Raw genomic sequence first — 27,850 nt, 5'->3', positions numbered from 1 at the left:
AACCAAAACAAACCCATAATCCCCACAGGGCCTCAGGTCATGGAGGCCAGAAGGCTGTCATAAAATGTCTGCTTCTGTGACCGAGCTGCTCACCGTAATGGTGGACTTGCCCGCATACTTCCCGTACTTCAGGAACAGAGGCTTGGTCACCCGCTTCTGGGCCACAATCTGCAAAGGAAGGCAGAAAGAAAAGATTTGTTTGTTTGACCATGTTTTCTGTGTTGCTTGGTTGTAATAAAACTCAAGGTGCTTCACAACAAATGTTAAAATAAACACAAAAAATCTGTTAAAAGCAATCAATCAAAAACCTTTAAAAGATAATGGAAATGAACAGTAAGTTAAAAAGAAATCAAAACACGTCAACGTCTGTGTTGATAGGCTTGCCTCAAGAATAATGTTTTAAGCTGGTGTTGAAAGCAGTATAGAGAAGGTGCCTGCCAGATGTCAATAGACAGGGAGTGCAGGTGCTGCCACACTGAAATTCAACACCACTCCTACTCAGGAGTAGACCCATTGAAGTTGATGGACATGACTCACTTCGGTTCATTAATTTCAATGGGTGGATTTTGAGCAGGACTTAGTTAAATGGGGTTGGACTAGATGACACTCGGGAGGCCTTCCAACTCTGTGAGTCTACGAATTTCAATTTTTGCACAAGTGAGGAATGACTACTATACAGCATCTATAACAGATTGAAGTGAAAAAGTGGGCACTATGGGGGTCAGACAATCCCGCAAGTATATCCCACAAGACACCTTCCCAGTGACGCTTGCCTTGGCTCACTAGCAAGTGTCACCTCTTTTATCTCTGCTCTCAGGGGCCCCAGTATACCATTCCTCATGCGTTATTACACTCTCCATGTGATGCACTGCTTCACTTGGAAGGAGTGTTGGAGTCTATTGGCATATTGGGGTGCAGGAAGGAGCTTGAGGCAGTCCCACATATAACACATTTCAGGAACCTAACCTAGAGGTTACCAGAGTATAGACATAGACATGGAGTGCATAGTTATGGACCTCGCTCCCACAGGAGGCTGTGCTGGTCACCAACTTGGATGGTTTTAAAAGAGGATTGGACAAATCCATGGAGGAGAGGGTTATCAGTGGCTACTAACCTGGTGGTTATGCCCTACCTCCCCTGTCAGAGGCAGTAATGCTTCTGAATAACAGCTGTTGGGAATCACAAATGGTGAGAGTGCTATTGTGCTCACTTTCTGCTTGTGGTCTTCCCACAAACATCTGGTTGGCCACTGTGAGAACAGGATGCTGGACTAGATGGGCCATAGGTCCGATGCAACAGGCTCTTCTTATGGTTTTTTTTAATGGGAAATGATCTCAGCACTGGCTCAGGGACCAAAACAGGTGAGTCACACAATGGTTCTGCCTGACAAAAAAGCACAATGAGGGGGAATCCTGCAGCATGCTGGGCGTGGGGGAGACTCAGCAGGCAGACCCATGGAAGCTGCTCAGAGCCTCAAGATACTTGCTCATCACTGCTTTTGCACATGAGCCACACAGCAAAGCCACAGGAGGCTGGCAATGGCTGGCAATTATCCCATGGAGAGAGAGAGTGGAGAGCTCCAGTCCACATACTGCTTCTTGCTTTTAAGGGGCAATCGCTGTGGACGAGCCACAGCAGGAAAGTGGATGGCAGGTCTTTGCAGAATTCGGAAAGTCCATTTCTAAAAGGGACTCGTTTGAGCTCAGCTTCAGCATATCTAAAAGGGAACTGAATCCAGTTCACATTTGTCCCTTTGCAAAATGAATTAGTTCACATTCAATGCACAGCTGAATTCAAGTTCACCCAAGCAATCCTTATCAATTTTTTGGCCCGCATTCATTTGGTTACAAACTGCTGTGCTGAAGTATAAAATATATCCTTGGGCTGGGCCCTCCTCTCAGTTTAACCTACCTCACAGGGTTGTCATGAGGATTAAACAAGGACAGGGAGAACCACATATACCATCTTGAGCTTCTTAGAGAAAAGGTGGGATATAGATGCAATGCAATGCAATACTGAACTAGGACTGGGCTTTTTTGTTGGCTCCCAGATTGGCCATGCAGCTCTTTCCCTTTCTCTCACTTGGAGCAAAGGAGAGCGGTTCTGTTCTGCTACCACTGTTTGTGCCAACCTCATGTGGCGGCACCTGCCACTCCATACCTGGCCCACTGTGCATTCCATGCCGCCCAAGAAGTCGTCATCGTGGGTCCCAATGCTGCTGTGGCCATGAATGTCATACACCTCAAACCGCAGTTTCTGCACCTCCTCAAAGTAATAGTCAACCATGAAGACCTTGGCAAAGATGGGGTTCAGGTTGCTTCTGATGACCTCTGATCGGTCCACCTGTGGAATGCATGGGAGGAAAAGCAGACATTCAAGATGAGTGGAATATCAAGTTCAGGGTTAGTGGAAAGAAAGCTTCGAAATGAGCCGCTCACAGGGCTGGCCATATTCTTAGGCAGAGTGAGGCAACTAACTCTTGAGGGGCAGGGATTGAACACAAATGGATGTACCGTGCAGTCTGTCTGCTGTGCTCAGTGCAAGTAGAGGACCCTATCCTATCACCAGTGTCAAAATAAGATTCAGCTGCCAGGCCAGTTAGATTTTTTCATGGAGTGGGGAGGTGCCATTTTGCCTGAGACAGCAAAATGCCCTGGGCCAGCCAGCCCTGGACATCAGATCCAAGTCCAACCACCTGACCTACTTGTGGCCTCTGAGAACAAGAGCAGCAAACCTCACAGCGTTGCTGTGAGAGTTAATACAGAACAAAGATTGTAGGCTGTTTTGCAAATTCACAGTGCAATCCTAGGCATGTTGCTTACTCAGAAGTGAGTCCCACTGGTGTGCTTTGCAGAGCTGAATGACAAGTTAAGTGTGCACAGAACTGTAGCCTAAACATAGTGTAGCCATTATAAAGAAGGGGAAAGGAGACAAGCATAGGGTCACTATACCCAGAGTAATGCCAGTTTCTTGAGCAGGCAAAACAGGCAGACTGGTGCCATTAACTGCCTGTAGCAGGAGGTTGAAACACTGCATGCTGGAGTCACCATTTGGTGTCCCTGAGCCAGAACACAGAGTTTGTAGTGAAGACAGACCCAATTCTGATCACTTCCTCCTTCTCCTATGTCTTGTGGGTGAAATATCATTGAGTCCAGCTCACCAAAGCATTTGTTCTTCTAGTTAAAACAGAATGCAAAAGGGACAGGGGTATGTATGCATTATTTTTGAGTTCAGAAAGGGCTGTCACACAGTGGTACAGCACATACATCCAGTTTAAACCCCTGGCATCTGTAGTTTGGGCAGAGAAAAACTGCCCTGTCTGAAACTCTGGAGAGCCACTGCTAGCCAATGAAGACGATACTGAGTTAGATGGACCAATGGTCTGACTCAGGACTCATCCTGACTTCCTTCTGTGCCGCATTTCTAGGCACAGGTGCAGACTTTAGAACTCTGTGTCCAAATGGTGTTTATTATTATTATTTGTCCTGGCAGCTTACCTGGGAAAACCTGCACTTTACTGCTGAACTGGAGCAAACGCCAATCAGTTCTTTCTGTGGATTGCCTATTGTTACGATTGGAAGGCAGCTTCCAATGTTTCTATTGAAATCAGCTTTTTTTCAAAATCATGAGGACTGAGGTGAGGCTAGGAAAACTCCGTCTGAAACTCTGGAAATCTGCTGCCACTCAGAACAGCTAAGAGTCTTGTGGCACCTTAAAGGTAAAGGTAAAGGTACCCTTGACCATTAGGTCCAGTCGTGACCGACTCTGGGGTTGCGGTGCTCATCTTGCTTTACTGGCCGAGGGAGCCGGCGTACAGCTTCCGGGTCATGTGGCCAGCATGACTAAGCTGCTTCTGGCAAACCAGAACAGTGCACGGACACGCTGTTTACCTTCCCGCTGGAGCGGTACCTATTTATCTACTTGCACTTTCGAACTGCTGGGTTGGAGGGGGAACAGGGACCAAGCAACGGGAGCTCACCCCATTGTGGGGATTTGAACCGCCGACCTTCTGATCGGCAAGTGCTAGACTCTGTGGTTTAACCCACAGCGCCACCCGCGTCCCTTAAGGTCCTGCGGCATCTTAAAGACAAGCAAATACTGAGCTAGATGGACCATCAGCCTGACTCAATAGAATGCAGCTTCCTGTGACTGAAAGTAAACTCAGGGCTTCACCAGCTAAGTGATGAGCTTCACGTTTTTCTCCAGAGACGTACCTCTATGTCCCCTGTCTTCTGAAGTTAGGCAGGGGATTGGGGGGCAGTTGTGGTTGTGGCACCCCATGTATGGAAAGTCTTCCGGGGGGGTGTACCGCCTTGCATCACATGCAAATTTGAGGTTTTTCCAGTGGTAGGCAGAGAGTTTTTATGCTTGTCCAGGACTTCCAGCATGTTTTGTTTTTCCCCAATTGGTTATTTCTGCTGGATATTATTGCTTTGCTGCTTTCGGCCGATATTAACACTGAGTTTCCTTGTATTTTTTATTTTATCATTTTAAATTATATGCATCCATTTGGTTTAAACAAAATAACGCTCACATGATGGCTCATATGAGTATGTTGAATATATAAAAAATAGAAATGAGTAATTAAAAAAACCAAAACGCCAAACCAAGAGTTCTTCAGAGGTAACAGTTTTGTAAACACAGACACACATGGACAGTGGACTTTTATAGCCTAAATTAAAAGGTCTTTTTTCCAGTAAGAAGAAAACGAATTCTGGAGCCAATTTTTTTTTTATAATTAATATGAAATGTCGGAGAAAATGCCGCAAATCTGCAGGCCTGTTCCCTGTATTCTCTACATTAGCAATATCAGTCTCTCTCTCTCTCTCCTGGATTAGCAGTGGAATTATTCTGATGAAGGAAAGGATCTGCGCTTGCGATGGGAAGAGTGAGTGCCTTCTCCTGCCCTTTATCTCCAGCTCCAGAGGGCTGGTTATTTGAGGCTGGTTATTTGCGGCACCCGGATAGCATCACAGCTCCCTCCCTTCCTCTCCTCCTCCTACCTACCTTCTTAAGGGATAGAAACTGACGCTCTTATGGAAATGGAATAGAATTTTGCCTAAACATTCAGGGAATGGAATCGTTACTGTGGTGAATGCAGATGAGATGCTAATGAGCCATTCCTCAGGCACTGATCCCAGTTTTTGTGGGGAGGCTTTGTGAGGGTGCCAGGTTATTTTTTTTTTGGGGGGGGAATTGTCAGGGTGGCTGGCAGCCTCAAGCTGAAGGTACCTGCCCTGCTTCTCCACCAGCGTCAAGAGGGCCACTCCAGACTGGTGCTTGGATTTTTTTGCAGCGTATACTGCAACACTGATGCAACCATAGTTCGCTGGCATTGGGTACAAACTGGACCCATCCACACATCTGTCTGAATGATGAGTTATCCTGTAATAATTCCCCAATGTCACCACATCATGGCCATCTGGAGTGAAAGTGCTGCAAAAAGCGAGGCAAAAAAAATAAGCCAGAACATTTGGGGTATGGAAAGTTGCCAGATTTCAGCAGAAAGTTATGGGACATGCACTGACTGGAAATGAAGCAGTCCAAAAACTTTTGCAGGTGCAAACAGTATGGAAAGCAGAACCTCGTGAGACCACCCCAATACCATTATAAGCACAAATAATCAGGAATGCAAAATAAAAAGGGGGCCCTTCCCTAGCCCTTCTGCTTACTTGGTCAGGGGTTGTCCCCTTTCTCTCTTGTCTAAAGTAGATCACAGGTCCTCTGTTCCTAGTATGCGAGTAGTGCTCTGTAAACAACAACTCCCCCTAGGCAGTGGTGGATCAGGGGCTGTCACAGGTTCAGTCACCAGCATCTCCACATAGGGGTGGGAGAGACTCCTTCATGAAATTGTAGAGAGCTGCTGCTAGTCAGTGTAGCAGATAATACTGAGCTAGATAAACCAAAGGCCTGACTCAGTATCAGGTGTCTTCCTATGAATCTATCCCAGGCAGCCTGAGCTTTCTTTCACTTGCTATCCCTTCCTTGCCCCTGCCCCAACACACACAAGCACAATGATGGCATCAGAATCCATTATTCCATCAGGGCTGGCGCCAGCAACTACATGACAGCATCCCTTGGGGTGCCAGTGAGGGTGCCAGGGTGACACTGCTTCATAGCAGTTCAGATTGGCATTGACATTCCTCAGGAATGTGGCTTGGCTGGCTTGCACGAGCCATCTGCAGCTTTCCTTCTGCAGGCACCACTTTCAGTGCCTCTGCTCTCCAGTTCTGGCACAGTGTGGCAGTGGAGATGGTGTCAGTTGGTTGCGGCAGGAACCGATGACAGAGTTGGCCATGCCTTGGAGAAGGAGGCAGGTGAACGGGAGGAGTGCAAGTGTGCTGGGACCCTATGGAACAGCTCCCACTCCTCTCAACGAGCTTGTGCAGGAGACGCTCCTGCTGCTGTTTGTCCAAAAGCGATTTCTTTTTTTTCTGTTTTCTTTTTGTTCCCAATTCCTCAAGCTGAATTAAAGCCTTTCAGACCAGCAGCCTTTTCCTTTGGGGGAGGGAAGAAAGTGCTCTTGCTTGCTTTCCCACCTGAAAGTGGGAACTTTCTTTCTCATCCTGGCAGGGAAGGGAACAAGATTAGCCTGGCACAATGCCTCTCTGCTTTCCATATTGATTACGCAGCAGCAGGGAGGGCCCTTCCATTTGCTTCCCCAAATCCTGATTTCATTTGAGTTTCAATGAGCCAGCCGGAGGGATGCACGCTCCGTGGCAATCGATTCCCCCAAAGCTCCTTCATCTCAGGAAACTTCGCCAAAAACCTCCCCCCTAATGAGCAGGGATTTATTAATTTGATGCAATAACTGTCAGCTCTAATCTCCTCCAAACGTACGGCTAAGATCATCCTGGAGCAGCGCTCGCCATCCCTCAAGACATCCTCTGAGGGTTTAATGCCAAGAGTCAGTGGCCAAACTGGACATGTCAGAGTGGACAGGGCAGCTTCCAAGTCCTGTCCATCATGTATGCTCCAGCTGGAGCTGCTGGCTGGGATTTTCTGTTTAATGGATTGGCACAGTTCTTCCCACTAAGCGACAGCCGCTTCAAAGCTGCTTGTCCAGTTGCACTGAACAGCAGGGGGCTTTGAGAGAAACAAAAAAATGAGGCTGAGGTTGAGTTTCCTTGAACGGGTTGAGCCTCCCTCAACCTTGGGTCCTCCCAGATATTTTGGACTACAATACCCACCAGCCCCAACTGGCCAAAACATCAGGAGGGCCCCAGCTTGAAGGAGGCTGTGCTAGTTGCTGGAAATGAGACTTTGGAAAATTATCCCCATTGGGTTCTGCCTTTAGTGGATTCTGGAGCATGTCTTTATCTGCAGTGGGGCAGGCATTGCCCTGGCATGTAGCCTGGAAACAAAGAGATGTTTGCAAAGATGCTGTGGTGAGCCGTCCATTTTCAGTTGCACAAAGATAGGTGATCTATCCCAGTGGTTTCCAATGAGTGAAGTACTGCAGACCCCTTGTCTTTCAAAAGCTAAACCATGGATGCCTTACTTTTGAAAATGTTGATGTCTCTGTGGTAGTTTTTGATATGTGAATGGTGCCACCCTACCCTCCAACATGCCCCAGCAGAAAACTGGGATGTGTATCTTCCAGGCTACACTACTGTGCAAGTCACATGATCCACACAAGAGCATGTTGCCCCAAACTGCACATTTTTGGGCATTGCAATCTCATGCGAGATGTGTATCTGGCCATGATCTTGCACACTTTTGGGTGCCATGCTCTCATGCAAGAGCCCAGCCCCCAAAAACAGGATGTCTCAAGAAAGTTGAGGGATATGTGCCACGGACTCCCTGGGTGAGTTACTCAGACCCCTGGGGCTTGAGTAACTGAGAGTCCCTGCTCTACACTGTAAAGGCCACCTTTCGCTAACCAACAACCAGGAAAGGTAAATGGTTGTTTCCTCTCCCGCCCTCAGGGCTGCCCTGGCTGCACAGCAAGCAACAGGTGCCAAGCTGTGGAGTTGGTCTCGGTGTCAGCTGCCAATAACCCTTTGTCCACGGAAGCCTGAGCAGCTATCGGACGCTCCCAGGGGAAGGCAGAAATCACTGCTACATTGCTGTACTTCTGTAATGATTTTAAAATAACGACAAAGCACAAAATGGTAACTTTATCAACGTCAGGGCAAAGCACGCCGTCGGGATGCTGGCCAAAGTGATTTTCCATGGCCGCTAATATGGGCCAAGACGGCTGGGCTCCCTCGAAAATACAAGAGCCCATTTCAATATTGATTTTTGCCATGCCATCTAAGTGCAAACAGTGGGTTTGCACTGCCTGCTTCAGACAATAAATTAGCCTCAGCAACAGCCAAGCGGGCTTGTTCCAGGAAGGGAGACTTTCACTATGCTCAGCACCGCTCAGACCTGTCCCTTTCGCAGGGTGATCTTCAGGACGTTTTCCATGCTGTGCCGGGCCAAAGATCCACTTAGCCCAGTGCTTTGTTCTCTGGCAGAGGCCAGCCTGATGCCCTTGGGAACAAGACACAAGACCTTTTGCAGAGAGGCAGCAGCTGTGCTGCCCTGTTGCAGCGAAACCAGCCAAGATTCCTGTAGCACCTCAAAGACAGACACGTTTATTAGGGTATGGACGGTGCATTTCGAACAATATGGATCCAACTGCCCAAAGAAGTGGGTGTGCATAGCTGGCTCATTATCTACTAGATTAGGCTTCAGAATATGCTGCCTTGGATCTATTGATACGAAAGAACACAAAGCTGCGATCTCAGATGAAAAGCATCACATGCTCTCTGGCTCTGCTATAATTGTGTCTTCATCATCACATTTCAAAGTAGCTCTTCCCCAGAATTGAGGCCGAGTCTGGCTTACTGGGCCTCTGCCAGAGAAGGGGATGACGAAAGTTAGGACTGGACAACTCTCCTCCTCCTCCTAAACAACTTTCAGGCTGGTTTCCCTCCCTCTGAAAGCGGCTCCCTTAATTCAGCCTTTGTTCGGCTCCGTTTCCGCTTCACTGTGGATTTTTCACAATGTGGTAGGCAATTAGAGCCTGCTTTCCAGAGCTCAGCTTGCTAGACCAAATGAAAGAAGCATGAGAGGTGTTGCTTGCTGCCAATTAAATTTCTTCTGGAATGACCAGGTGGGTGGGCCACATTTAGCTCATGGCCTGTCATATATTTGGGATTGAGAAGGGTTAACTGAAATAAAAAATAAAAATAAAAATCTAGCTTTTAGGAGGCTTTTCTAGGTTTGGCTCCCCTGCAGTTCTTGGTGGCTTGGCTCACTTTGGCTTCTCTTGTTCTGCAATGCACCGCTTCTCTGCTGAGGCCGGGGCTACCCAGGCTGCTTATTGCCTTCTGCCATGCTGGGACAGAGGAACATAGGAAGCTGCCTTACTCTGAGTCAGGTCAGCAGTCCAGCTAGCTCAGTATTGCCTACCCGTGAGTCAGGGCGCCAAATGCAGCTCTCCAACCTCTCTCTCTGGCCCTTGGGACTTGGCTCATGTCATACACCCTCCCTAATTATACCTCCACCAGCCCTTTTTTCCTTTTTGCCTGGATGGAATGTGCTCTTGAACTCTGGTCATTAATCTTGCTTGCCTCTGGCTCCACCTTCTGCTGGCATGTGGCCCTTGGAAGATTGCCCAGGACTGAGTGGAGCCCTTGGGTTAAAAAAGGTTCCTCACCCCTAGCCTGCACTAACTGGAAGCAGCTCTCCAGGATTTCAGGTTTCCTTTGCAGCCCTACCTGGAGATGCCAGGAATTGAACCGGGGATCATCTGCATGCAAAGCAAATGCTCTACCACTGAATTATGTCCCCCCCTGCCACTTTTGGCACAGTTTTGGGCTAGGCATCCCTCTGGAAACTATTCTGAAACTAAGCTTATTTAAAGTAAGCCTTGTAGAACGAAGAGAGGCTGAAGCAGAGATCCATGCAAGACCAGAACAAATTAATGTGATTCTGCTAAACCTTAGCTGTTAGGTAGCTCAGACATAAAAAAATAAAACATAGCAGAGCTTTCATGCAGCAACTTTGTCAGTCTGGTAAGAAGGTGACGCATGACCCAGAACTTACAAATGACGGATAATGACACACACTAAAAAAGAGATAATAACGTAGGCCGTGCTGCTGTAAAATTGAGCCGTTTAGAGACACACACACCCCAACCCCACAATTAGGCTTCGTGAGGAGTGTGATCTGTATTAATGCAAATCTTAAGATCTATATTATTCAAGGAGGGCTGGATTGTTTTATTCTTCACGGCAGCTGTCTGGTGCCCTGACCTCAGGATGTCTTGCAGTGTTGCTGTGGGTCTGTGGTCCTTAGGGTTATTCCTGATGACCTCCTCCTTTATTGAGCATTCATCCTGATTTGCTTGCACAAAGCCTGAGTGGAGCTTAGAACATAGCTGGTTTTTACTGAGCTTTCATTCTTATTTGTTTGCAGGGAAGTTCTATGACAATGAGCCTTCGTCCTGCCTTCATCCTAGCTTGGCCTGCATCCATCCTAGTTTGGTGCTTCTATGTCTTGCCGTTAGCTCTTTGTACATCCCCCGTGTTTCAATGCATTTCCCAGTTGCTCTTCCAAACCACAGATGTCAGTTCTTTTTAAAAGCAGATTTGTGGCACCAGGGCAACAGAGCCTTTTCATCCGCTTCAATGGCACAAACATTAAGTTCCAGTATGCACATCACAACCGCCCCCCTTCTTGCGAAATAGTGGCATTTTCAAGGCGCTCTCAGACCATGCAATCCTGGAGTTACCATTCCAGCATTTATGGTGTATTTCTGTACCGCTATATCATATCATAAAATATATGGGCACTGTACAACACTAAAGCATAAAGAGAGCTAGTGTGGTGAGTGGTTAGAACTTTGGACTAGGACCTGGGAGACCAGGGTTCAAATCCCTGCCATTATGCTTACTGGGTGAGCTTGGACCAGTCAGTCTCTCAGTCTAACCTACCTCACAAGGTTGTTGTGAGGATAACATGGAGAGCAGGAGAAGCAACTGTTCCACCTTGAGCTCTTTGAATAGAAGGTAGGATATAAAGCTAACAACAGAAATCAACATTTAAAAAAATACAGATAATTATCAAAGAGACTGAATAATCAAAAAAGTAATAATTAAACTGCTACAAGAGCCTGTCGGCATAAAAGGGTCTTCAAGGGATGCCTGAGAGTCAAAAGCAATGGCTGCAGAATTTTCAGGGTGACTTAGAAAAATTAATGAATTGCAAACTGATGTGTAAGTGTGGATAACTGAATTTAGGATTGGGGGAAAAGGAGAAACGAGAAAAATGACAGATTTCTCCTGGGAAAATGTGTGTAGGCTGTAATCCTATATACACAATTTCCTGGGAGTAAGTCTCATTGAACTCAGTGGTGCTTACACATCGGAGTAGGCATGTCTAGGACTGCATGCTAATTTGCCTTCTTTTGAATTTTCAAAAGTTGGCAAGTACGTTGGTTGATGGCTGCTACAAGCAAGGATTGAGTGGAGGCAGAACAGCTGATTTTTGCTAATTTTTAAGAACTGTCGAACAAACCCAGCTTGTTGGCAACCTTCCATTCTTCTGCCCTTGACCAAAACACTTCTCCTGCTGCTCCTTTCTATCAGCCACTGATGTCTCCCCTGACCTTGCGCTGGGGACCCACAGCTTAGCAGTTGCCAACTTTTTTTATCAAGGCACCTGTGCCTTTAAAAACAGCTTAATCTGAAGAGCAGGAACTGTAGCTCAATGGCAGAACATACGCCTTGCATGCAGGAGGTCCCAGGTTCAATTCCCAGTACCTCTAGGTAGGCTGGGAGAGATTTCTACCTGAAACCCTGGAAAGCCACTGCACATCAGTGTAGACAATACTGGGTTAGATGGACCAGTCGTCTTCCTTGGTAAAAGGTAGCTTCATGTGCTCTTGTGCAGATTGTAACAGGAGACAGCGCTGACCTCCATGCCATAAAAGCTTCACCTGATCCAGCCAACGTTAGTGGCACAGGAGCAGCTGGGGCAATTCTTTTCCTGGTCAGTTGGCAATCTTGATCAAATTCTCTTTGTTGATAGCATGACATCTGCTTGGGACCTAGCTAGGAGGACTGAAGAGTGCACTGTGAGCAACTATGCTTATCACTGCAGTAAAGTCTGATCCCACAGGAAAAGGGACAGCTGAGGACTGTTTTTGTGCATCCCTGCAGTTGAGCAATCCAGAAAGCTTTAACAGCCCTCATTCATCATGCAAATTGCAAGGGAAGAGAGAATTAGTGGGAAGAATGCTATCGCTGTGCAACACATGAGGGCTTGGCCTGCTTGCTCCCAAGGTTGGCAGGAGGCCTCCTTTGTCATCCAGCAAGCTCCCTTCCTCTCTTGAGTAGCCCACTGCCCACTTCCCAATGGGGGGGGGGAAATCACATTCCCGCAGAACTGATTTACACCAGCATCTTTGGCTCTTCCCCACCATCCCATCTTGAATCAATTGGGCTTGCAGGGCTGGGCCAACCTTGCAGGGTAACCCCCCACTGCAAATCAAGGCACATTAGAGCACCCAGAGCTAGCCTAGTTATTACTGCACCTGACACCCCAACCTTTTATGATAATGAGACACCCTAAGGAAGGAAGCTCTATACAGTTCTGGCATGCATGGACACATGTGCACATGCACAAAAGCATGCACAGGATTGGAAAGATTTCTCTTGTGCAAGCTTTTGGGTATCACAGAACTCTACCACACACCGGATGCAAATGGATCCTTTGGGACTGATGTAGCAGCTATGAGCAACTGAATAGATTTTAATAGGGTTGAATCCCCCAAACATTTCCCCCTTTCCATGTTCATGATGCCATGGAAGTTGCAGGATGTGAGCAGGGTACTACACAAATTAGTAGCAAACAAGAAACCCCTTTTGGAGAGGCAAGAAGGACATGAAAGTTTAAAGAATTCCAGGAGCTCTCAAGTCCCAGACCTCACCTGGATCCTTACTAACCACTGCAAATATAGTAAGCATGCCCTTCGGGAGGGGGAAACTCCCAAAAGGTTTTATGGCACCTTGAAGATGAACAGCAAATTTTATCATGGATTTTACAGGGTCCACTTCATTAGAAGCATGAAGCATAATCCTCAGTTGCAGAGAGGAGAGAGAGAGAGAGAGAGAGAGAGAGAGAGAGAGAGAGAGAGCGCACTTAGTTTGTAAAGGGGGCAAAGGCTCTAAGTCACGGTGCCAGATGAAAATGAAATTCAAAAGGTGCACATAGTGACAATTCAATTAGAGCCAGAAAGAATGTGAGATGAGCAGAGTGATGCTTTACAACAGCAGAGACAGGCGATAAAACAATCCACTTGGCAATGCTGAGTGAATTAACATCTCTAGTGGGAAAGGAAGGCATGGTCTCCATTCAGACCCAAATGAATAGGGCGGCACTGAAGAGCTACACTTCCTGCATCTGATGATGCAGTCCATTAATGTCTATGCAGTCATAAAAACACATTCCTCTTCAAGGTGCCACAAGACACTTCATTGCAACTGACTTACCACAGCTGCTACCCTTCTGGAAATGACCCTTTAGCCTCTCCCAGCTTTGTGTCCTCAAGATGTTGTTTTGAGTTGTGTGACTTAACTAGACACCACATTTTTCAGCGTCTGGGGCCCCTCCAGGATTAAGGGAAGCTTAAACTTCATTCGTTTCACTGTAGATCTGGCCCTGCAGTGAGAACAGGATGCTGGACTAGATGGGCCCCCTTTGGCTTTACCCAGGAGCCAGGCTTGTCTTATGCCCTCTGCCAGCAACCTGCTCTCATGCCCTGGGGTGCCTGGTGGCTCTTGTCATTCCCTCTGCAAGCTGAGCCAGAAGGTCCATCAGCCCGAGCACATCAGCCCACATCCTCTGGAATGGGTAGCCAAAGCGTCTTCTCCAACCCCAGAAGTCCCTGATGGAGAAAAGGGCCTTGGATGTTTCAAGGGACTGGCTGTCCATCTCTTCTAGCCCACCTGCCTGGCCTCTATTGCCACTGCCTGCTCAGCGATTCATGCAGAGGATGAAAACCTTCAGTGCCAACATCTAAGGAGCATCTGAAGCTACAGGCAATTAACCCTGAAACTGTTACAAAAGAGCCATGTGCCGGGAAGTGAGGAGAGGGAATCAGCCTAGAGCCGGGAGCAATGAGAAAGCCAGGCGTTCTCCCTCTCCTTTGCAAGTGCACAAAGGAAGGAAAGGAAGATTGTAGGCAGCAAGTGGTTGGCAACAGGCCCAGGTGAGGGAGTGAGCAGAGAGTTGTCTGCAGGTGTCGTGACCCAGGAGTTGACTGCTGTGACTCCTCAGAAGCCCCCCTCCCGGGGGTCGGCAGCAGGGCAAACCAAACCAACCTCATTCCCCAGGACACTCCAAGAGAGAATAATCACAGGATCAAACCCTTTTATCCTGCAAAAAGTCACCTGCAAATGTATCCCTTTACGCAGATTAATCAGGATTATGCAGAGTGAGGTAGCTGCCTCAGGCGGCTGATGGAGCAGGGCAGGCAGCTCAGGGAAGGTGTCGGAGGATAAAGCTGTGGGTGCCATGCAGCCTGCCCTCTGCACCCTAAGTCCGCTTCCAGGCTGTCAGCATTTTGCAGGAGGAATTCAAGCACATGCCAGAACTGTAGGCTTGTGCATTTAAAGCAGATTAAAGTGCTCTGTTGCCCCTGTGAAACAAATCCGCCTTTTGAAAAGACACTGACTTTTTTGTGGTTAAGAAAAGGGCAGGGAAATGCACTGAGAAGTGTGGGATGGTGAATGAATGATCCGCAGGAAGACATGTAAACACCGTGCAGGGCAAATCAGGGTGAATGCTTATGGTTGTATAACCTCTCCGCAAGCCATTTCAGTAAAGACTGGACACAGTCTAACCTCCACATAAGCTTTGTGCTGGCAAATCAGGATGAATGCTGAGGAAGCAGATCGTCTGCAGGAGTCTTAAACCTGCCTGCTGCCCTCAGGTGCAGTATTGGAATAAGATTCAACTGCCAATTCAATTGGTTTATCTACTTGGCATGCAGCTTGGGAGTGGTGGGGGGTACAGACCACTTTGCCCTTAGCTCAGGCAGGAAAATGCCTCAGAGCTGACCTGGAATTGAAGCCACAAATAATCATGGTTTAGTCCCAGAACATCTCCTTGTTCAATGTCAGGGCTTACTCCTGAGGTATGTGACTTGATATCACAGAAGGGTGCATCAGAGCACATCAAGAGGGCATTGCCTTCACCTCACTGAATAATCTCCACCAACTTTCCTCGCTTCTGGGATCAGGGAGCAGAGGTTCAAAATTCTAGGCAGCTTGTCCATCTAATGCAGGTCTTGCAGATTTTGCTGATCAACAGCTCCCATTGTCCCTGGCCATGTTTGCTGGGGCTGATGGGATTTATAGTTCAGCAACATCTAGCTTTCCCAAGGCTCCCCACACCAGGTCTCATGCAGTTGTGGTCCTCTGGGCAAGGAGGGACTGCATCTCTTCTAGGAGTTGTAATGAACCTTACCCACTACGTTGTGCAGCCATAGCAGTGACCAGAAAAGGAATGACTACTGAGATGAACACAGGCAGAAGAAACGCCTTGGTGCATCTGCAGCAGCACAAGCAGACGCCTTCATCGGTCCCAGCTGCAACAAAACATGTCTTTCCCGTATCAGTCTCTACAGCCACAGCAGGTGCTGTAACTCTCCAGCAGTTTGACTTCACCACCAAAGGCGCACTTCTTTATTGTCTCCCAAGACGGACAGATGCCAACAATAACACCGTTTATTAATTAAATTATTTACATGCTGCATTTTGGGGCATTGCTGTCCCAAGGTGGCTCATGTTATCAGAAAAAATAAAGAAATAAATACTATCTTTTAAAAAAATAATAATCAACGGCAACAGCACTGACAATTATTATAAAAGGCCAGCTTAAAACAGTTACAAAGACTAACAAAAACATCTAAGCAGAGCTATAATTTTGTAACAGCGCTGCAAAGAAAGCCTTTATGAAAAGGAAGCAGAAAAAAGGCATGGTTTCTAAATCAGTTTAAAAATCCATAGTATAGAGGCCATGCACCCCTCTGTGGGGACAGAGTTCTATTCATTTGTAAGATTATTTATCATTATTATTTTAAATTATTGTGAACAGCTGAAGAAATAATTAAGGTCACTATTATCACTAACCACTATTTAGAAATACAGATTCTTCTATTCCCATTTATCAAAGCACTATGAATGTGCATTCTTCAAGCTTTGCATAGAAAACGTTCCAGATTTTAATAGCATTTATTGGTATCTCCTCTCTCTTTTTAACTGTTTGCTTTTTTATCTCTGGTTTATTACCAGACACATTTAACCTGTAAATAATTAAGCAGATGAGAAGGTGAGTTTGTGATGCAAATGCATTTTGCTTACTGAGTGGCTACAGTCCATCATCTCCTATTGGAAAGCAAAGGCCAGGGATGCTGTCCAGGGCAAACTTGGGCCTCCCCAGTGCCTTGATCTTAGAAATTAGCCACTGAGGCTGGCAGGGGACCTGGTATCCTCTTCCCAGTTTGACAGTTCACATCCAGCAGGAACCAGCATCAGTTGAAGCTAAGGGCAAGAATGCCTGGCACACGCTACTCCAGAAGTGCTCCTGCCTTCAGCATTAGTTAAGTGCTTTCAGTAGGGATCCATTTGTATTTAACTCTTACAAAGCACTCAGTAGATTGACAGAGATGCATTAATGCTCACCAAAGATGTGCTTGAGAGTAGCATCTCCAGAAAGACCCTTCCATTGCATTGCTGCATCTCCCAATAGATTCCCTTCTAGGCTGGGAGTTGCCAGAGAATGGGAAGGGGTAAAAAGACATACTGAAGCTGTTCAAGATTCAAGCACCACCACGGCAAGGTAGAACCATCCTCAAATTGACTCCCCTAGCGCACAACCTGTGGCATAGGTCTATGCAATGGGTGAGGAGCCCTTTTCAACCCAAGAGCCACATTCCCTTCTGGGTGACCTAGCAAGGGCCGCATGCCAGTGGTGACTGGGGCCACAGGCAAAAGTAGGCAGAGCAACAAATGCATATTTTACTTTTGTACAAGAGGCTCGTTTCTACACACTCACACATCCTTCTCGGTCCTCCATCCTGGTAAACAAGAGTTGTTATCAGCGTTTATGGGAACACTCCACAACCAGAGAGAGAAAAATCTCTATGACCAAAATAGGGTCAGTGATGGGTGTGGCCTGGAGAAAGGGGGTGTGGCCTGAAATGGGGTGTGCCCAGGGCCAAAGAGAGGTTTTTCACATTAGGTGTATGCAGTCCAGTCCACCATAGCAAAGTAAGAGCCAACGCAAAACAGGCTGGAGCCAGCCAAGCTCAGAGCTCCAGAGTGAGCCAAGCTGCATTTATGAAGGAAGACAAAATGTCCCTTATACAGCTACATCGCTTGCCACGGGATCACATTCACCCGGTGCTACACCAGCTGCACTGGCTCCCGGTGGAGTACAAGATCAGGTTTAAGGTGCTGGTTTTAACCTTTAAAGCCCTATACGGCCTAGCACCCTTGTACCTACAGAACCGCCTCTCCTGGTATGTCCCACCTTATGGTCTTCAAATAAAAACATCTTGGAGATCCCGGGCCACAGGGAGGTTAGGCTGGCCTCAACCAGAGCCAGGGCTTTTTCGGCTGTGGCCCCGATCTGGTGGAACGCTCTGTCACAAGAGACTAGGGCCCTGTGGGACTTGACATCTTTCCACAGGGCCTGCAAGACAGAGCTGTTCCACCAGGCCTTTGGCCAAGGCACAGTCTGACCCCCTCCTTCGGTAATCCTCAAAGAACTCTAGCCCAATGGTTGCCATTAATTTGATTCTGAATTGATTGTAGAATGAATTGATTTTAGAATGTATTTCAATTAATTGATTCTGATTTTACGTAAACTGTGCTATTTTTACTGTTGTTAGCTGCTCTGAGCCCGGCTTTGGCTGGAGAGGGCGGGATATAAATAAATTATTATTATTATTATTATTATTATTATTATTATTATTATTACAATCTTTAACCAATCAGTTAGCTTCGTTATTATTATTTTTAAAATTACTAAAAAGTGTCCCCCAGTTAACCAGGCTCCTGCTTTAAAATTACATGGACGGACACACACACACACAAAATTGTAAAAACTGCAGATGACAGGTACCCTCTTAAAAGAGGCCCCGCCTTTACTCTCTCATTGAGAAGGGGGAAAACATTGCAAATATAACAGAGGCATCCTTCCTCTAAAAACGTCTTCATTTTGCTTCAGGAATATGGTTTTACCCACATGAAAATATATGCAGTTTTAATTGCTAGATTAATTAACTAAATCTCATAGGATTAACTGAGTAAGATTTCTTTAATCAAGTGACAGCCCTAAGTTACTAATCAGTTGAACTTTATAGTGTGTGGAGAGGGGGAAATAGTCCTTCCTGAGCGCAAATCAGGCAATCAGAGTTCGAACATGATAAAAATTGTCTGATGAATCTCCGCCAAATCAATTGTGCTGAGCATTGTAAAACCAAGACACCTGGGAAATTAACGCAAGGCTATTGGAAGAGTGGCTATGTCCCACCTCCCCTCTTCCCCAAAGCCAGCCCTTTGTAGCCCTCTGAACCTCCCACACACAAAACCACACACCTATGAAGTAGCCTACAATTGTTCCCATCTATGGACAGGAATTCAACCATTACAAGCCTATGTGGTGGCTGAAACACGACTGCATGGCAAGCACCACACCCTGGGAGCTGCCATTTTGGAAGCAAACAGTGAACCCATCTTTCTGCTCTATAGTTCAACGGGACAGGCCAGTTTCCAGTTTCCATGTTCTCCTCATGAGCCTTGTCCAAGTGAAGCCATCCAAGCAATGGGGATTGCAAAGGTTTGCATCCATTCATTCACTCGTTCGTTCAAAAACCCATTCAGGCCTCTCCTTCCTAGAAGCTCAGTGAGATCCAGTTCAACAGTTGAAATCATTATTTTGAAAGCCCTGCCCTTCCACTAGCTCAACCCTGGTCCACAAAAGCCAGTCCATCTAGAAAAGGCTTATACTCAGACTTTTACAGGTCCATAAAAGCAGAACCACCATCAAAAACGCTTCTCAGAAATACACCCTTGCACTTCTATATGGGTGGAAATTGGAGGAGGGTGCCCTGAGTCAGTTTCATGACCAGGATGAGCTAAAAGATGATGAGCTATAGCATAGGGCCCGATATACCTCAAATAATGCCTAGAAGAAGAGGTGAGAGAAAGGGGAGGGCCTCTGCAGCAGTGGCACCTTGTGCTTCCAGCACCAGCAGTTGGTTCAGTCCGCTCTGCGCCTGCTGAAGATGGTTGCAGGGCAGCAGGTGAAACCAACCTGGTTGCTTAGCAACACCATCCTCCCATCTCTCACCAGCCCGCCTTGCCTCCCTCCCCATTCTGACCTTCCGTTCCCCGTGAGCCTATTGCCTACCTCCATCCACTGCCCTTGGGACTGCATGAGGAGCACCACGCAGGGATCCGACTTGTTGAGCGTGTCGCGGTCAAGCAGGTGCTTGCAGCTGACCCGCAGCTCCACCTTGGAGACGCAGGTGGCAGAGACAACGCCCAGGTTGGCCTGGGAGGTTGGGTCCAGTAACTCGTTCATCCTGCTCAGGGAGGAGGGCCCTCGCTCAGCAACAGCTGCAGGTAGCAGAGGCAGCAGAGAAGAATGGCTCAAGGGCTTGGGTGCCCAGGAACATCCACAGCCAGATCTGGGGTCCGGTGATGATGGGTTGGCCGCAGGACGGCTTACGGCACAGCCAAGGAGCCTGGCTCACCTTCAGCCCTGAGGCGTCGCCACTTAGCAAGGGACTGCTGAGTTTTGTCTGCAGTCTATGTGGTCAATGCAATCCCAGAAGCTTGAGGAACATAGCCTGAAGGAGGCACTGCCTCTTGTTTGCTTGGCTGCTGCCAAGCAGAGCTAATTAAAGGAGTTTGTCTTCTCCCTACAAATTAACAAGTTGTGTTTTGCTGCCTCCTTCTTCTTCCTCTCACCCGGATGCCAGATCCCACTCAGCTTCCCTTGTTGCTGGCACAGATCTAGCCTGGGTGCGTATGTGCCCAGGCACCCTCCCTGGAGAGATTGGGGGAGGAGGTGGCCCTGTCTTCTGGCCTTTGCTGGTATTCGGGACTTCAGAGAATAACAGGGCAGGTTGGGGAGGAGGACAGGAGTGTAGGGGAGAGAGAGACGAGGCTCTTTTTCCAAGTCACCAAGAGCAGAAATAACCTGGCAGTCCCCTGGATTTCTCGATCTTGGGTTGACACAACAGGAGACAGGGCATGTATTTCACAAGGCAGATCTACCAGAGGATACCCTGACGTCTTCTTGTATCTGACTCAAGGCTGGATCTCTAGACACGAGTGGAAACCGCAATCCACAGCAGCACCGGGGTCTTTGTGTGATGCTCACAGACTGGCAGAAGGGGTTACCTTGCCATGGGAAATGTGCTGACAAGGTCACTCAAGCAGCTGCCTAAAGGATATATAAAAAACACAGGGTAGGTAAATTGACAAGCCACATCCCAAACATTCAGAAATCAGGAGATATCTAATAATGTAAGAAGAGCTGTGCTGGATTAGACCATCTAGGCCAGAATCGTGTTTTCATACGGGGCTGGGGATGGCAGCACAATGCTTTGAGGAAGCACACAGGGCATGAAGGCATAGTGGTCCCTAGCTGTTGTTCTCCAACAACTTGTATCCAAAGGTAGACTGCCCTTGAATTTGGATGCTCCGCATAAGCATCATGACTAAGGGCTGAGATTGAGTCGGAGATGGTGAAGTCAATTTACGTGAGCATTCTGAATCATCACAACTGAGCAGCAAGAGCAGAGTCTCTCTTGCAACCTTTTCAAAATGTGAGGATGCAGTGGAGCTCTGATCCATGTCAGACCAGTCATACCAAACATTAGCTTCACTGACAATTATTATGAAATATTTGCCAAATGGTCTATGACTCCACAGAGGCCTGAAACATGTATCTTCTCACTTGTCTTTGGAGTGCCGCTATGGTAATTGTCAAAAAAGGGAAATGATATTATTGTCCACAAGATTATCCCAAATCGGTTGAAAAAAAAGAGAGAAGCTTACAGACCTCTGGCCAAGGCACTAAAGGCAAAGGCAGTGGACTATAGATGGGAGTACCCTGAAGGCATCTCCTTTTTCTTCCCATTTGTCTTTGGAGTGCCGCTATGGTAATTGTCAAAAAAGCTGCTATGCCATCTACCTAGTGGAATTGTCCATTTATACGGGAGTTATGAACACAATAACAAAGGAGACAAAAATCAAAGAAGTAACAGGTTTGGGAATCTCAGTAGATCCTATAATTCCTCTCCAGAAAGATAGTCATGTTAGTTTCTTGCAGCAAAAGCAACCAGGTGTTTTATCATACCTTAAAGACTCACGAATTTATTGTGACATAAGCTTTCAGGGGCTACAGTCCACTTCAACACACAATCATCTTATGGTAGATTGTAGAGCACAAAAGTTTATATTATAGTAGATTTGTTAGTCTTTAATGTACCACAAGACTCTTTGCTATAACTTTTTTATTAGGGTAGCTGGAAGGAATAGGGTCAGATTGGGATATCAAATTAACATATTTCTTATTACTGGCATCAAGAATTTTGGTAGCTCAGCACTGGTAATTATTGAATGGCAAATTAGGATATGGCCCTTAGTTAAATGTGTCAGATTCACTTCCCCTAAATGAAAAATAGGGAAGAAATAAGTAAAAAATAACAAGGAGTATTTTCAAGAAATAGTTTTTCTTTACTGCACCAGGATCCTAAACCAATTGGATTGATATTATGTACTATTTTTTCTAAACAGATTATTGGATCCAGATTGCTCCTTGCACTTGTGAATTGCTAGTGGGTTCCCAGAGGTATTTGGTTGGATGTGAGAACAGGATGTTGGACTAAATGAGTCTTTGGCTCAATCCAGCAGAGTTCTTATGCTGGATATAATGGCCAGTTTGATGTAGATTAAATTCAAGGAAGTTGCAAGGTGTGGTAGATTGATTTAGATGGAATTCAAGATAGATGCTAAACAAAACATTGGATATCTGTTAAGATTTGCGATTGGAAATTTGATCTGTTTCTCTGTGTCTGTTATAAGGGGAGTTACACCAACCATCACCAACTTGATCTCTGCAGATGCTCTCCCTACCATCCCTTCCATCCAGTGGGGTTGGATGGGCACCAGCTTGTATTTTGCTCATGTGACCTGATAGACCTTGGCTGTAACCAAATCCTTTGGTCTGATGTAGCAGGACTCTCTGTTGTTCCCCAGCAACAGGTAGCCAAGGTCTCGCGTCTCCATGAGACATATTTGCACAAACTGTTCATCACGTATGCACACTTTAATTAAGAACAGAAAGTCGTGAGCACCTATCACTGCAATGGTGCACCTAGATTCCAACCCTCCACTATGCATGCTGGCAGTTAGCTGTGTCAGGTGTCTCTGCCTGAGCCATCGCCATCCAGTTGCTCACAGACATTTTGGAACTCTAGGTCATGTCAATTGAGAGCTCCCTCTCTCTCTCTCCTTCACTGGAGGTTGGTGGAGCAGCAGGATGAACAGGGCGACATCTTTAGAGGCTTTCCCCATAAACTGGAGAAGACAGAAGAGAAGCCTGTTTTCTTCAGAGTCCCTCTGGTATTTGGGGTTGAACGGCTCCTGGAGATTCTCTCTAACCCGGGAAGCCCTGTTTCAAGCTTGCTGCCGAGGCCCCAAACCAGAACCGGCCGTGCAGTGGACTGTCATTGTGGTATTTGGCACACCAGCAACTTCCTATAGAAAATAGTATTGGGTGTCATGGGAATAAAATGGGCATCCTTGTGGCTTTTCTTTCTGCCCATTCTGTCAGAGCAGAGCTCAGCACTTTCTCTGGCAACTAATTCCTGGGCTCTGGGAAGTTCCAAATTCTTGACCCTGCACACACACACACACACCATGGCAAGTGGAAAGCACAGCAGGGGGTCCCCCAAAGGGGAGGAAGTTGGGGGCGTTCCTGTGGCCAAGCACTTACTTAATTGCACACAGCTGGTGGCTGGGCTTGTCAGTGCCTGGGATTGGCAAGGAGACTTTTTGATGCATGTTTGTCTCCCCCCGCCCCCGCAAAACATACAACCCACATTTGCCAGTGCATGGAGATGCTCAGAAGCATGCAGTCCCATATGCATGCACATGTGTGGGCACATTCATGTGTGTGCATGCTTCACAAGCACACTCCTCAGTGTAAACGCCGTCGATTATAGATGCACACTTCCGTAAACATTCCCACATGCATGGGCAGTTAATAAGCTTGTTAGCTATTTTTGTTATTGTCCAGAAAGAGAAATGCATGTTTTGTGAGATATAAGCATAAAATCAAAGTTACTTAACATGTATAATACAGCAACAATCAGGCTATGAATTATCCTCCTTGCCACCCAAATGGTAAATAAATGTTCACGCAGAAGTGTGTATTTCCTTGCATATGCACCCATTTCCTGGATGTTGCATGTTATTTTCCTCAGAGGTTTTATTCACACACATCCAAGAATGAACACCTTGATGTGCAAACACTGGTGTGCTTCCTATTGCTCCTTCTAAGCCTATCAGGAAGCCAGTGTAGGTATCTTCTTACCAACACTCTGTCATTCACGCATTATGGTGCAAATACAGTTTTGCTGACACATAAACATTGCTGTCTAAAAAAGTAGTGCAGGGAGTATCCTCCAGGTGTGCATTTACACACACACACTGCTGCATGCACCCCAAATGCACACACACACACAATTTCCTGCATGCACACTTCTGTCAGGCTAACACAACTGCTCAGGCACTGAGATTACGCCCATGCTGCCACAAACACACCTGCACAAAGTTTGTGGGCTCTTCCCACGTACAAAAAAAGAGAAAAAGGCAGGTATGGGTGTAATGCCCCTGTGCTCATGTTCAACGCCAAGTCTCTGGAATTTCGGTTCACGAATCCACACGTTTAGCGTTCACGTGTCTCCTTTCGGAGTAGCTAGAGAGCCTCCCTTACCCTGCGCGGATCTGGAGCTCGGCGGTGGGGAGGCTGGCTGGCAGCGTCCGGAGCTCGTCCTGCCAAAGTTGCCGGCAAAGGCGCTGACCTCCCTGGCGCTGGCCCCCTGCCCACCCCGGGGCAGCCCACCCGCCGCCTGGCGCCTTGGCTCCCCCACTCACCGGCTTTAGCCACAGCGCGCGTCCCTCTGTCCGCCTGCCAGCAGCGCTCACTCGCTGCTGCGCCTCTTCTGCCAGCGCCAAGATCCGCGCTCTGCCTGCCTGCGCCCGCTCTCTCCTGCGGAGCTCCGAGAGCCAGACTCGACGACAGCAACAGCGCAGGGATTAACTGCTTCAGCGCCGGCTCTCTTCTCAGTCGCGGGTGGAAGGGGGGTGCTGCTCAGTCCTCACAGTGGAAAGATTGGGGCGCTGTCCCACCAACCTGCCCTTAGCCAGCTCCCACCTGCCTGCCTTCTTACTTATCCAATCCAGGGGGTGGCACCGCCTGCCAGTTTCCTCCCCCTCTTGAATATCAAGAGTTGCACTTGTAGAACTTAGCAGGGAGGAGGAGGAGGAGGAGGAGGAGGAGGAGGAGGAGGAGGAGGAGGAGGAGGAGGGGGATGGGGGCAAAATTAGGGTGAGTTGCCTGTCATTGGTTCTGGAGCCTCCTGCTTTTTGGGCTCCTTGCCTTCCGCCTTGCCAGCTCCAATGGGCACCAGCCACCTCTGAACGCTCAGGATAGGGGTCTCTGTCTCCGAGGAGGGTTAGGTCCTTTGCCTGAAACCAGAGCCTCCCCTCTTTCCCATTTTTATCACACGTCCATCCTGACCTGCAAACAGGTTACTGCAAAATAAATGCACGCTCTCCCCCAATCTCAGTAATGCTCAGCGTTTTGCAAAATCTGGCCTGGTGGTGGTGGGAAATTCTGTTTGCGCTGCTTGTACTCAGTGAGCCTGCAGCACACCTGTGCCCTTGTGCTTAACTGTGGGGCCATTGCGTCCCACAGCACGCAACAGCATGCAATCTTTCCCTCCAGATGAATTGATGCAGCCTCATGGCACGTGCTGGCCCTAGAACTCACAACCAAAAACCCCATTTAGAATCATTATCTTCCTCCTCTCGCCAAAATCATCTTGCTGGTATCCACCTGTCTTGTTTGCAGCACCAAAGTGACCTCCTGTGATGCGCAATGTGTGTGGAGGTCCTGGTTTGCCCAGATGACAAGAACCCCCTCTCTGCCTCACTGATGTCCAAAAGAAAGCAGAGTAATACATTTGGCACCAGCTTGGCTGCAGGAGTTGCCAGTATAAGGTGCCATCCAACTGTCTTAAGGACTCCACTCCAGACAGCAGAGGTTAAATATCAGAGTTTTCCTTCTCTTAGAAGGGCTCCCTTCCCAGATTGACGAGCCCCACCTGCCCCTCACTTCCCTCTACATCTTCCCTCTTCTTGACCATTGGACCCAGTAATGGTCTCCTCCACTCAATCCACTGGAGCTTGTTTTCACATGCAGGGAAAGTCCCTAACTCACCAAGGATTTGAGACCAGGGGTGCCAACTTGAATAAAATATGGGAGGGGGGAGATAAGCCCCACCTCACACAATCAATCATGTGAACACCATTTGAATGGCAATGCCCATCAGCTTTGGGGTGGGCTCCTATGTTTGAGATCCATCGGCTACCCTCACCTGGTTTAGCTGGCCAGCCAAAGCCATTTCGCAGGGTGTGGCTGCTGTTGCATGCTGACAGCTTCTAGGAGCCACAGGTGAGAGCTGAGTGCAGAGTGGGGACCAAAGGTGGACAAACTATCCCGGAAGGAGCATGGTTTATCCCCCACCAGAGGTACTACCCCTCCCCTAACACCCCATTCACCGCAAAACAAAACAAAAATCTATTGAAACAATAACCTTCCACCACCACCAAATCCACCCTTTCATTTCCAGGTGGATCAGCCTGGCTGCAAGCACAACGAGCTCAATGCATGGCATGCTGGCTAATCTGTCAGAGCCAGTGTGGTGCAATGGTTAGAGTGTCAGGCTAGGACCTGAGAAGCTGGGGTTCAAATCCTCACTTGGCCACAAAAGTGTACAGGCTGACCTCAGGCTAGCCAGCAGCCTAATTTATCTCCCAGGGCTGTTGGGGTTATAACTCAGAGGGGGGAAATACTGCCTCATCTACCTTACAAGCTGCTTGTGAAGATAAATGGGGAGGAGACCCCTGTCTGTCACCTTCTTCTTTTTTAGCTCCTTAGAGGAAAGAGGGAATATTAATAAAATACAAAAAAATAATAATAAGGCACTTTTGAGTTTGCATCCCTAGAACTGAAAGCACTCTGCTCCTACATTTGGGGTCAATGGGTCCCTTCTGAATTTGTCCATCCATCTCATGGTTATGGAGAACTTCAGATCATATTGGCCTCTCTAACTGGCCCTCTTTCTACAGCTCAGTTGCTGGGTGAACTATCTCTTGCAGTCCTTGGCCAACTTCCCGCCTTTCCATTTTGCTCAATGTTGGAGTCTCAGTGATGTCTCTGCCTCAGTTTCCCTCCTTCTTTCATGCCAGGGACAGAATCACACCTCTGCTTGCAGACTTGGGGCCTCCTAATTTTCCCCGCCTTCGATTTTCAGCTGCTAATTTGGCGGGAGCCTGCCTCAAAAGCTTCACACCTGTCTCTGTGAAAAATAATTTGCCATCCTGTGATCATTCTGGGCAATGCACCAGCTTTGATCTCTGCTGCCTGGGGGCTCCTATATAGTTGTTTTCTTTGTCAACAGACTTCCTGGGAATTTTTCTGGGGTGGCCGTCCCTGCCCAGAGCCCTCTTCCAAGCTGCAGACTGAGGAAGCAAGGCTGTTTTCCAGCACTATGTGTTCGAAACGTAAAAGTATCTCTGCTGGGTGGGACCAAAGGCATATCCGGCCCAGCATCCTTTACCCCAAACTGAGCAGCCAGATGCCTCTGGGAAGCACACAAGCAGAGCAGCAGGGCAGAGGTAGACTGCCTTTGAACAGGGAGGTTCTAGTCACCATGCATAGCAGCCATTGAGAGACTCGTCCCTCTTTAAAGCCATAAAATCTTGTAGCAATTAGCTGCTTTGAAGAAAATAGCACCAGATGTTGTTTGTTTTTGCATTGAAGAATTTTGCTGAAAATTTGCTGGCACCAGTATCTCTACCATAGGAAGTGATAACGGCCTCCCTCCAGCTGGTTAGAGCTTCAGGCCACACAGGTAGGCAGAATGGTGCGCCAAGCCTGCCAGTTCTACAGCAACAAGTTAGCGGGAGAACTGTAGCTCCATGGTAGAGCATCTGCTTTGCACACACAAGCTCCCAGTTTCAATCTCTCGCATCTCTGGGTGGGGCTGGGGATGACCCTTCCATGAAAGTCACTTCCAGTCAGTATATACACCAATGAGCTAGATGGACCAATAGTATGAGTTGGTACTGGGGAGCATCCCATGTTCCTTTGTTTCATTTGCACAGGGCTGCAAAGCCAGCGCTTCTTCCAGACAAAGGGAGCCCGGTGAGTGCATGTGCAGAGTTATCACTTTGCAACATGGCAGCCAGCACTGCAGGGCTGGCAACCTGCAAGCAACAGTTGCATGTGAATCCAACTGCTGCCCCTGGGGCATAAGCTGACCTGCCCTAACATTGAACTCAAGAGCAGTGTCTTAACAACAGCTCTGCAATGGGGCTATTCACATTTTCAGTCTGTCTCCTTGCAAGAAACCTGTCTGCACACCAACCCTTTTGCATGTTCATGGGAGTGCACACAATCCTTATGTGCATATACACTTGTCCACTCTGTTTCTGGGAAGGAAAGGAGGGTGCAAGAAAGATGGGGGGGGGAATGATGG

At 47.6% G+C, this 27,850-nt stretch overlaps 1 protein-coding gene across 1 annotated transcript in view; it reads right to left on the bottom strand.

Moving 5' to 3' along the window:
• CPNE7 (copine 7) overlaps positions 1-24,511 on the bottom strand; it is a 40,940-nt gene extending 16,429 nt beyond the window's left edge. The window contains exons 1-4 of the mRNA XM_053400027.1: positions 24,180-24,511; positions 19,417-20,457; positions 2,161-2,343; positions 94-168 (exon numbers count right to left, since the gene is read on the bottom strand). Coding sequence (XP_053256002.1) covers positions 94-168; positions 2,161-2,343; positions 19,417-19,590 — 432 coding nt within the window. The 5' untranslated portion in view covers positions 19,591-20,457; positions 24,180-24,511. The remainder of the gene's footprint in view (positions 1-93; positions 169-2,160; positions 2,344-19,416; positions 20,458-24,179) is intronic.
• Between the last annotated feature and the right edge of the window lie 3,339 nt (positions 24,512-27,850).

Source organism: Podarcis raffonei, chromosome 8 (assembly GCF_027172205.1).
Source record: "Podarcis raffonei isolate rPodRaf1 chromosome 8, rPodRaf1.pri, whole genome shotgun sequence".
NCBI lineage: Eukaryota > Metazoa > Chordata > Lepidosauria > Squamata > Lacertidae > Podarcis > Podarcis raffonei.
This window is presented reverse-complemented; position numbering and strand designations above follow the sequence as displayed.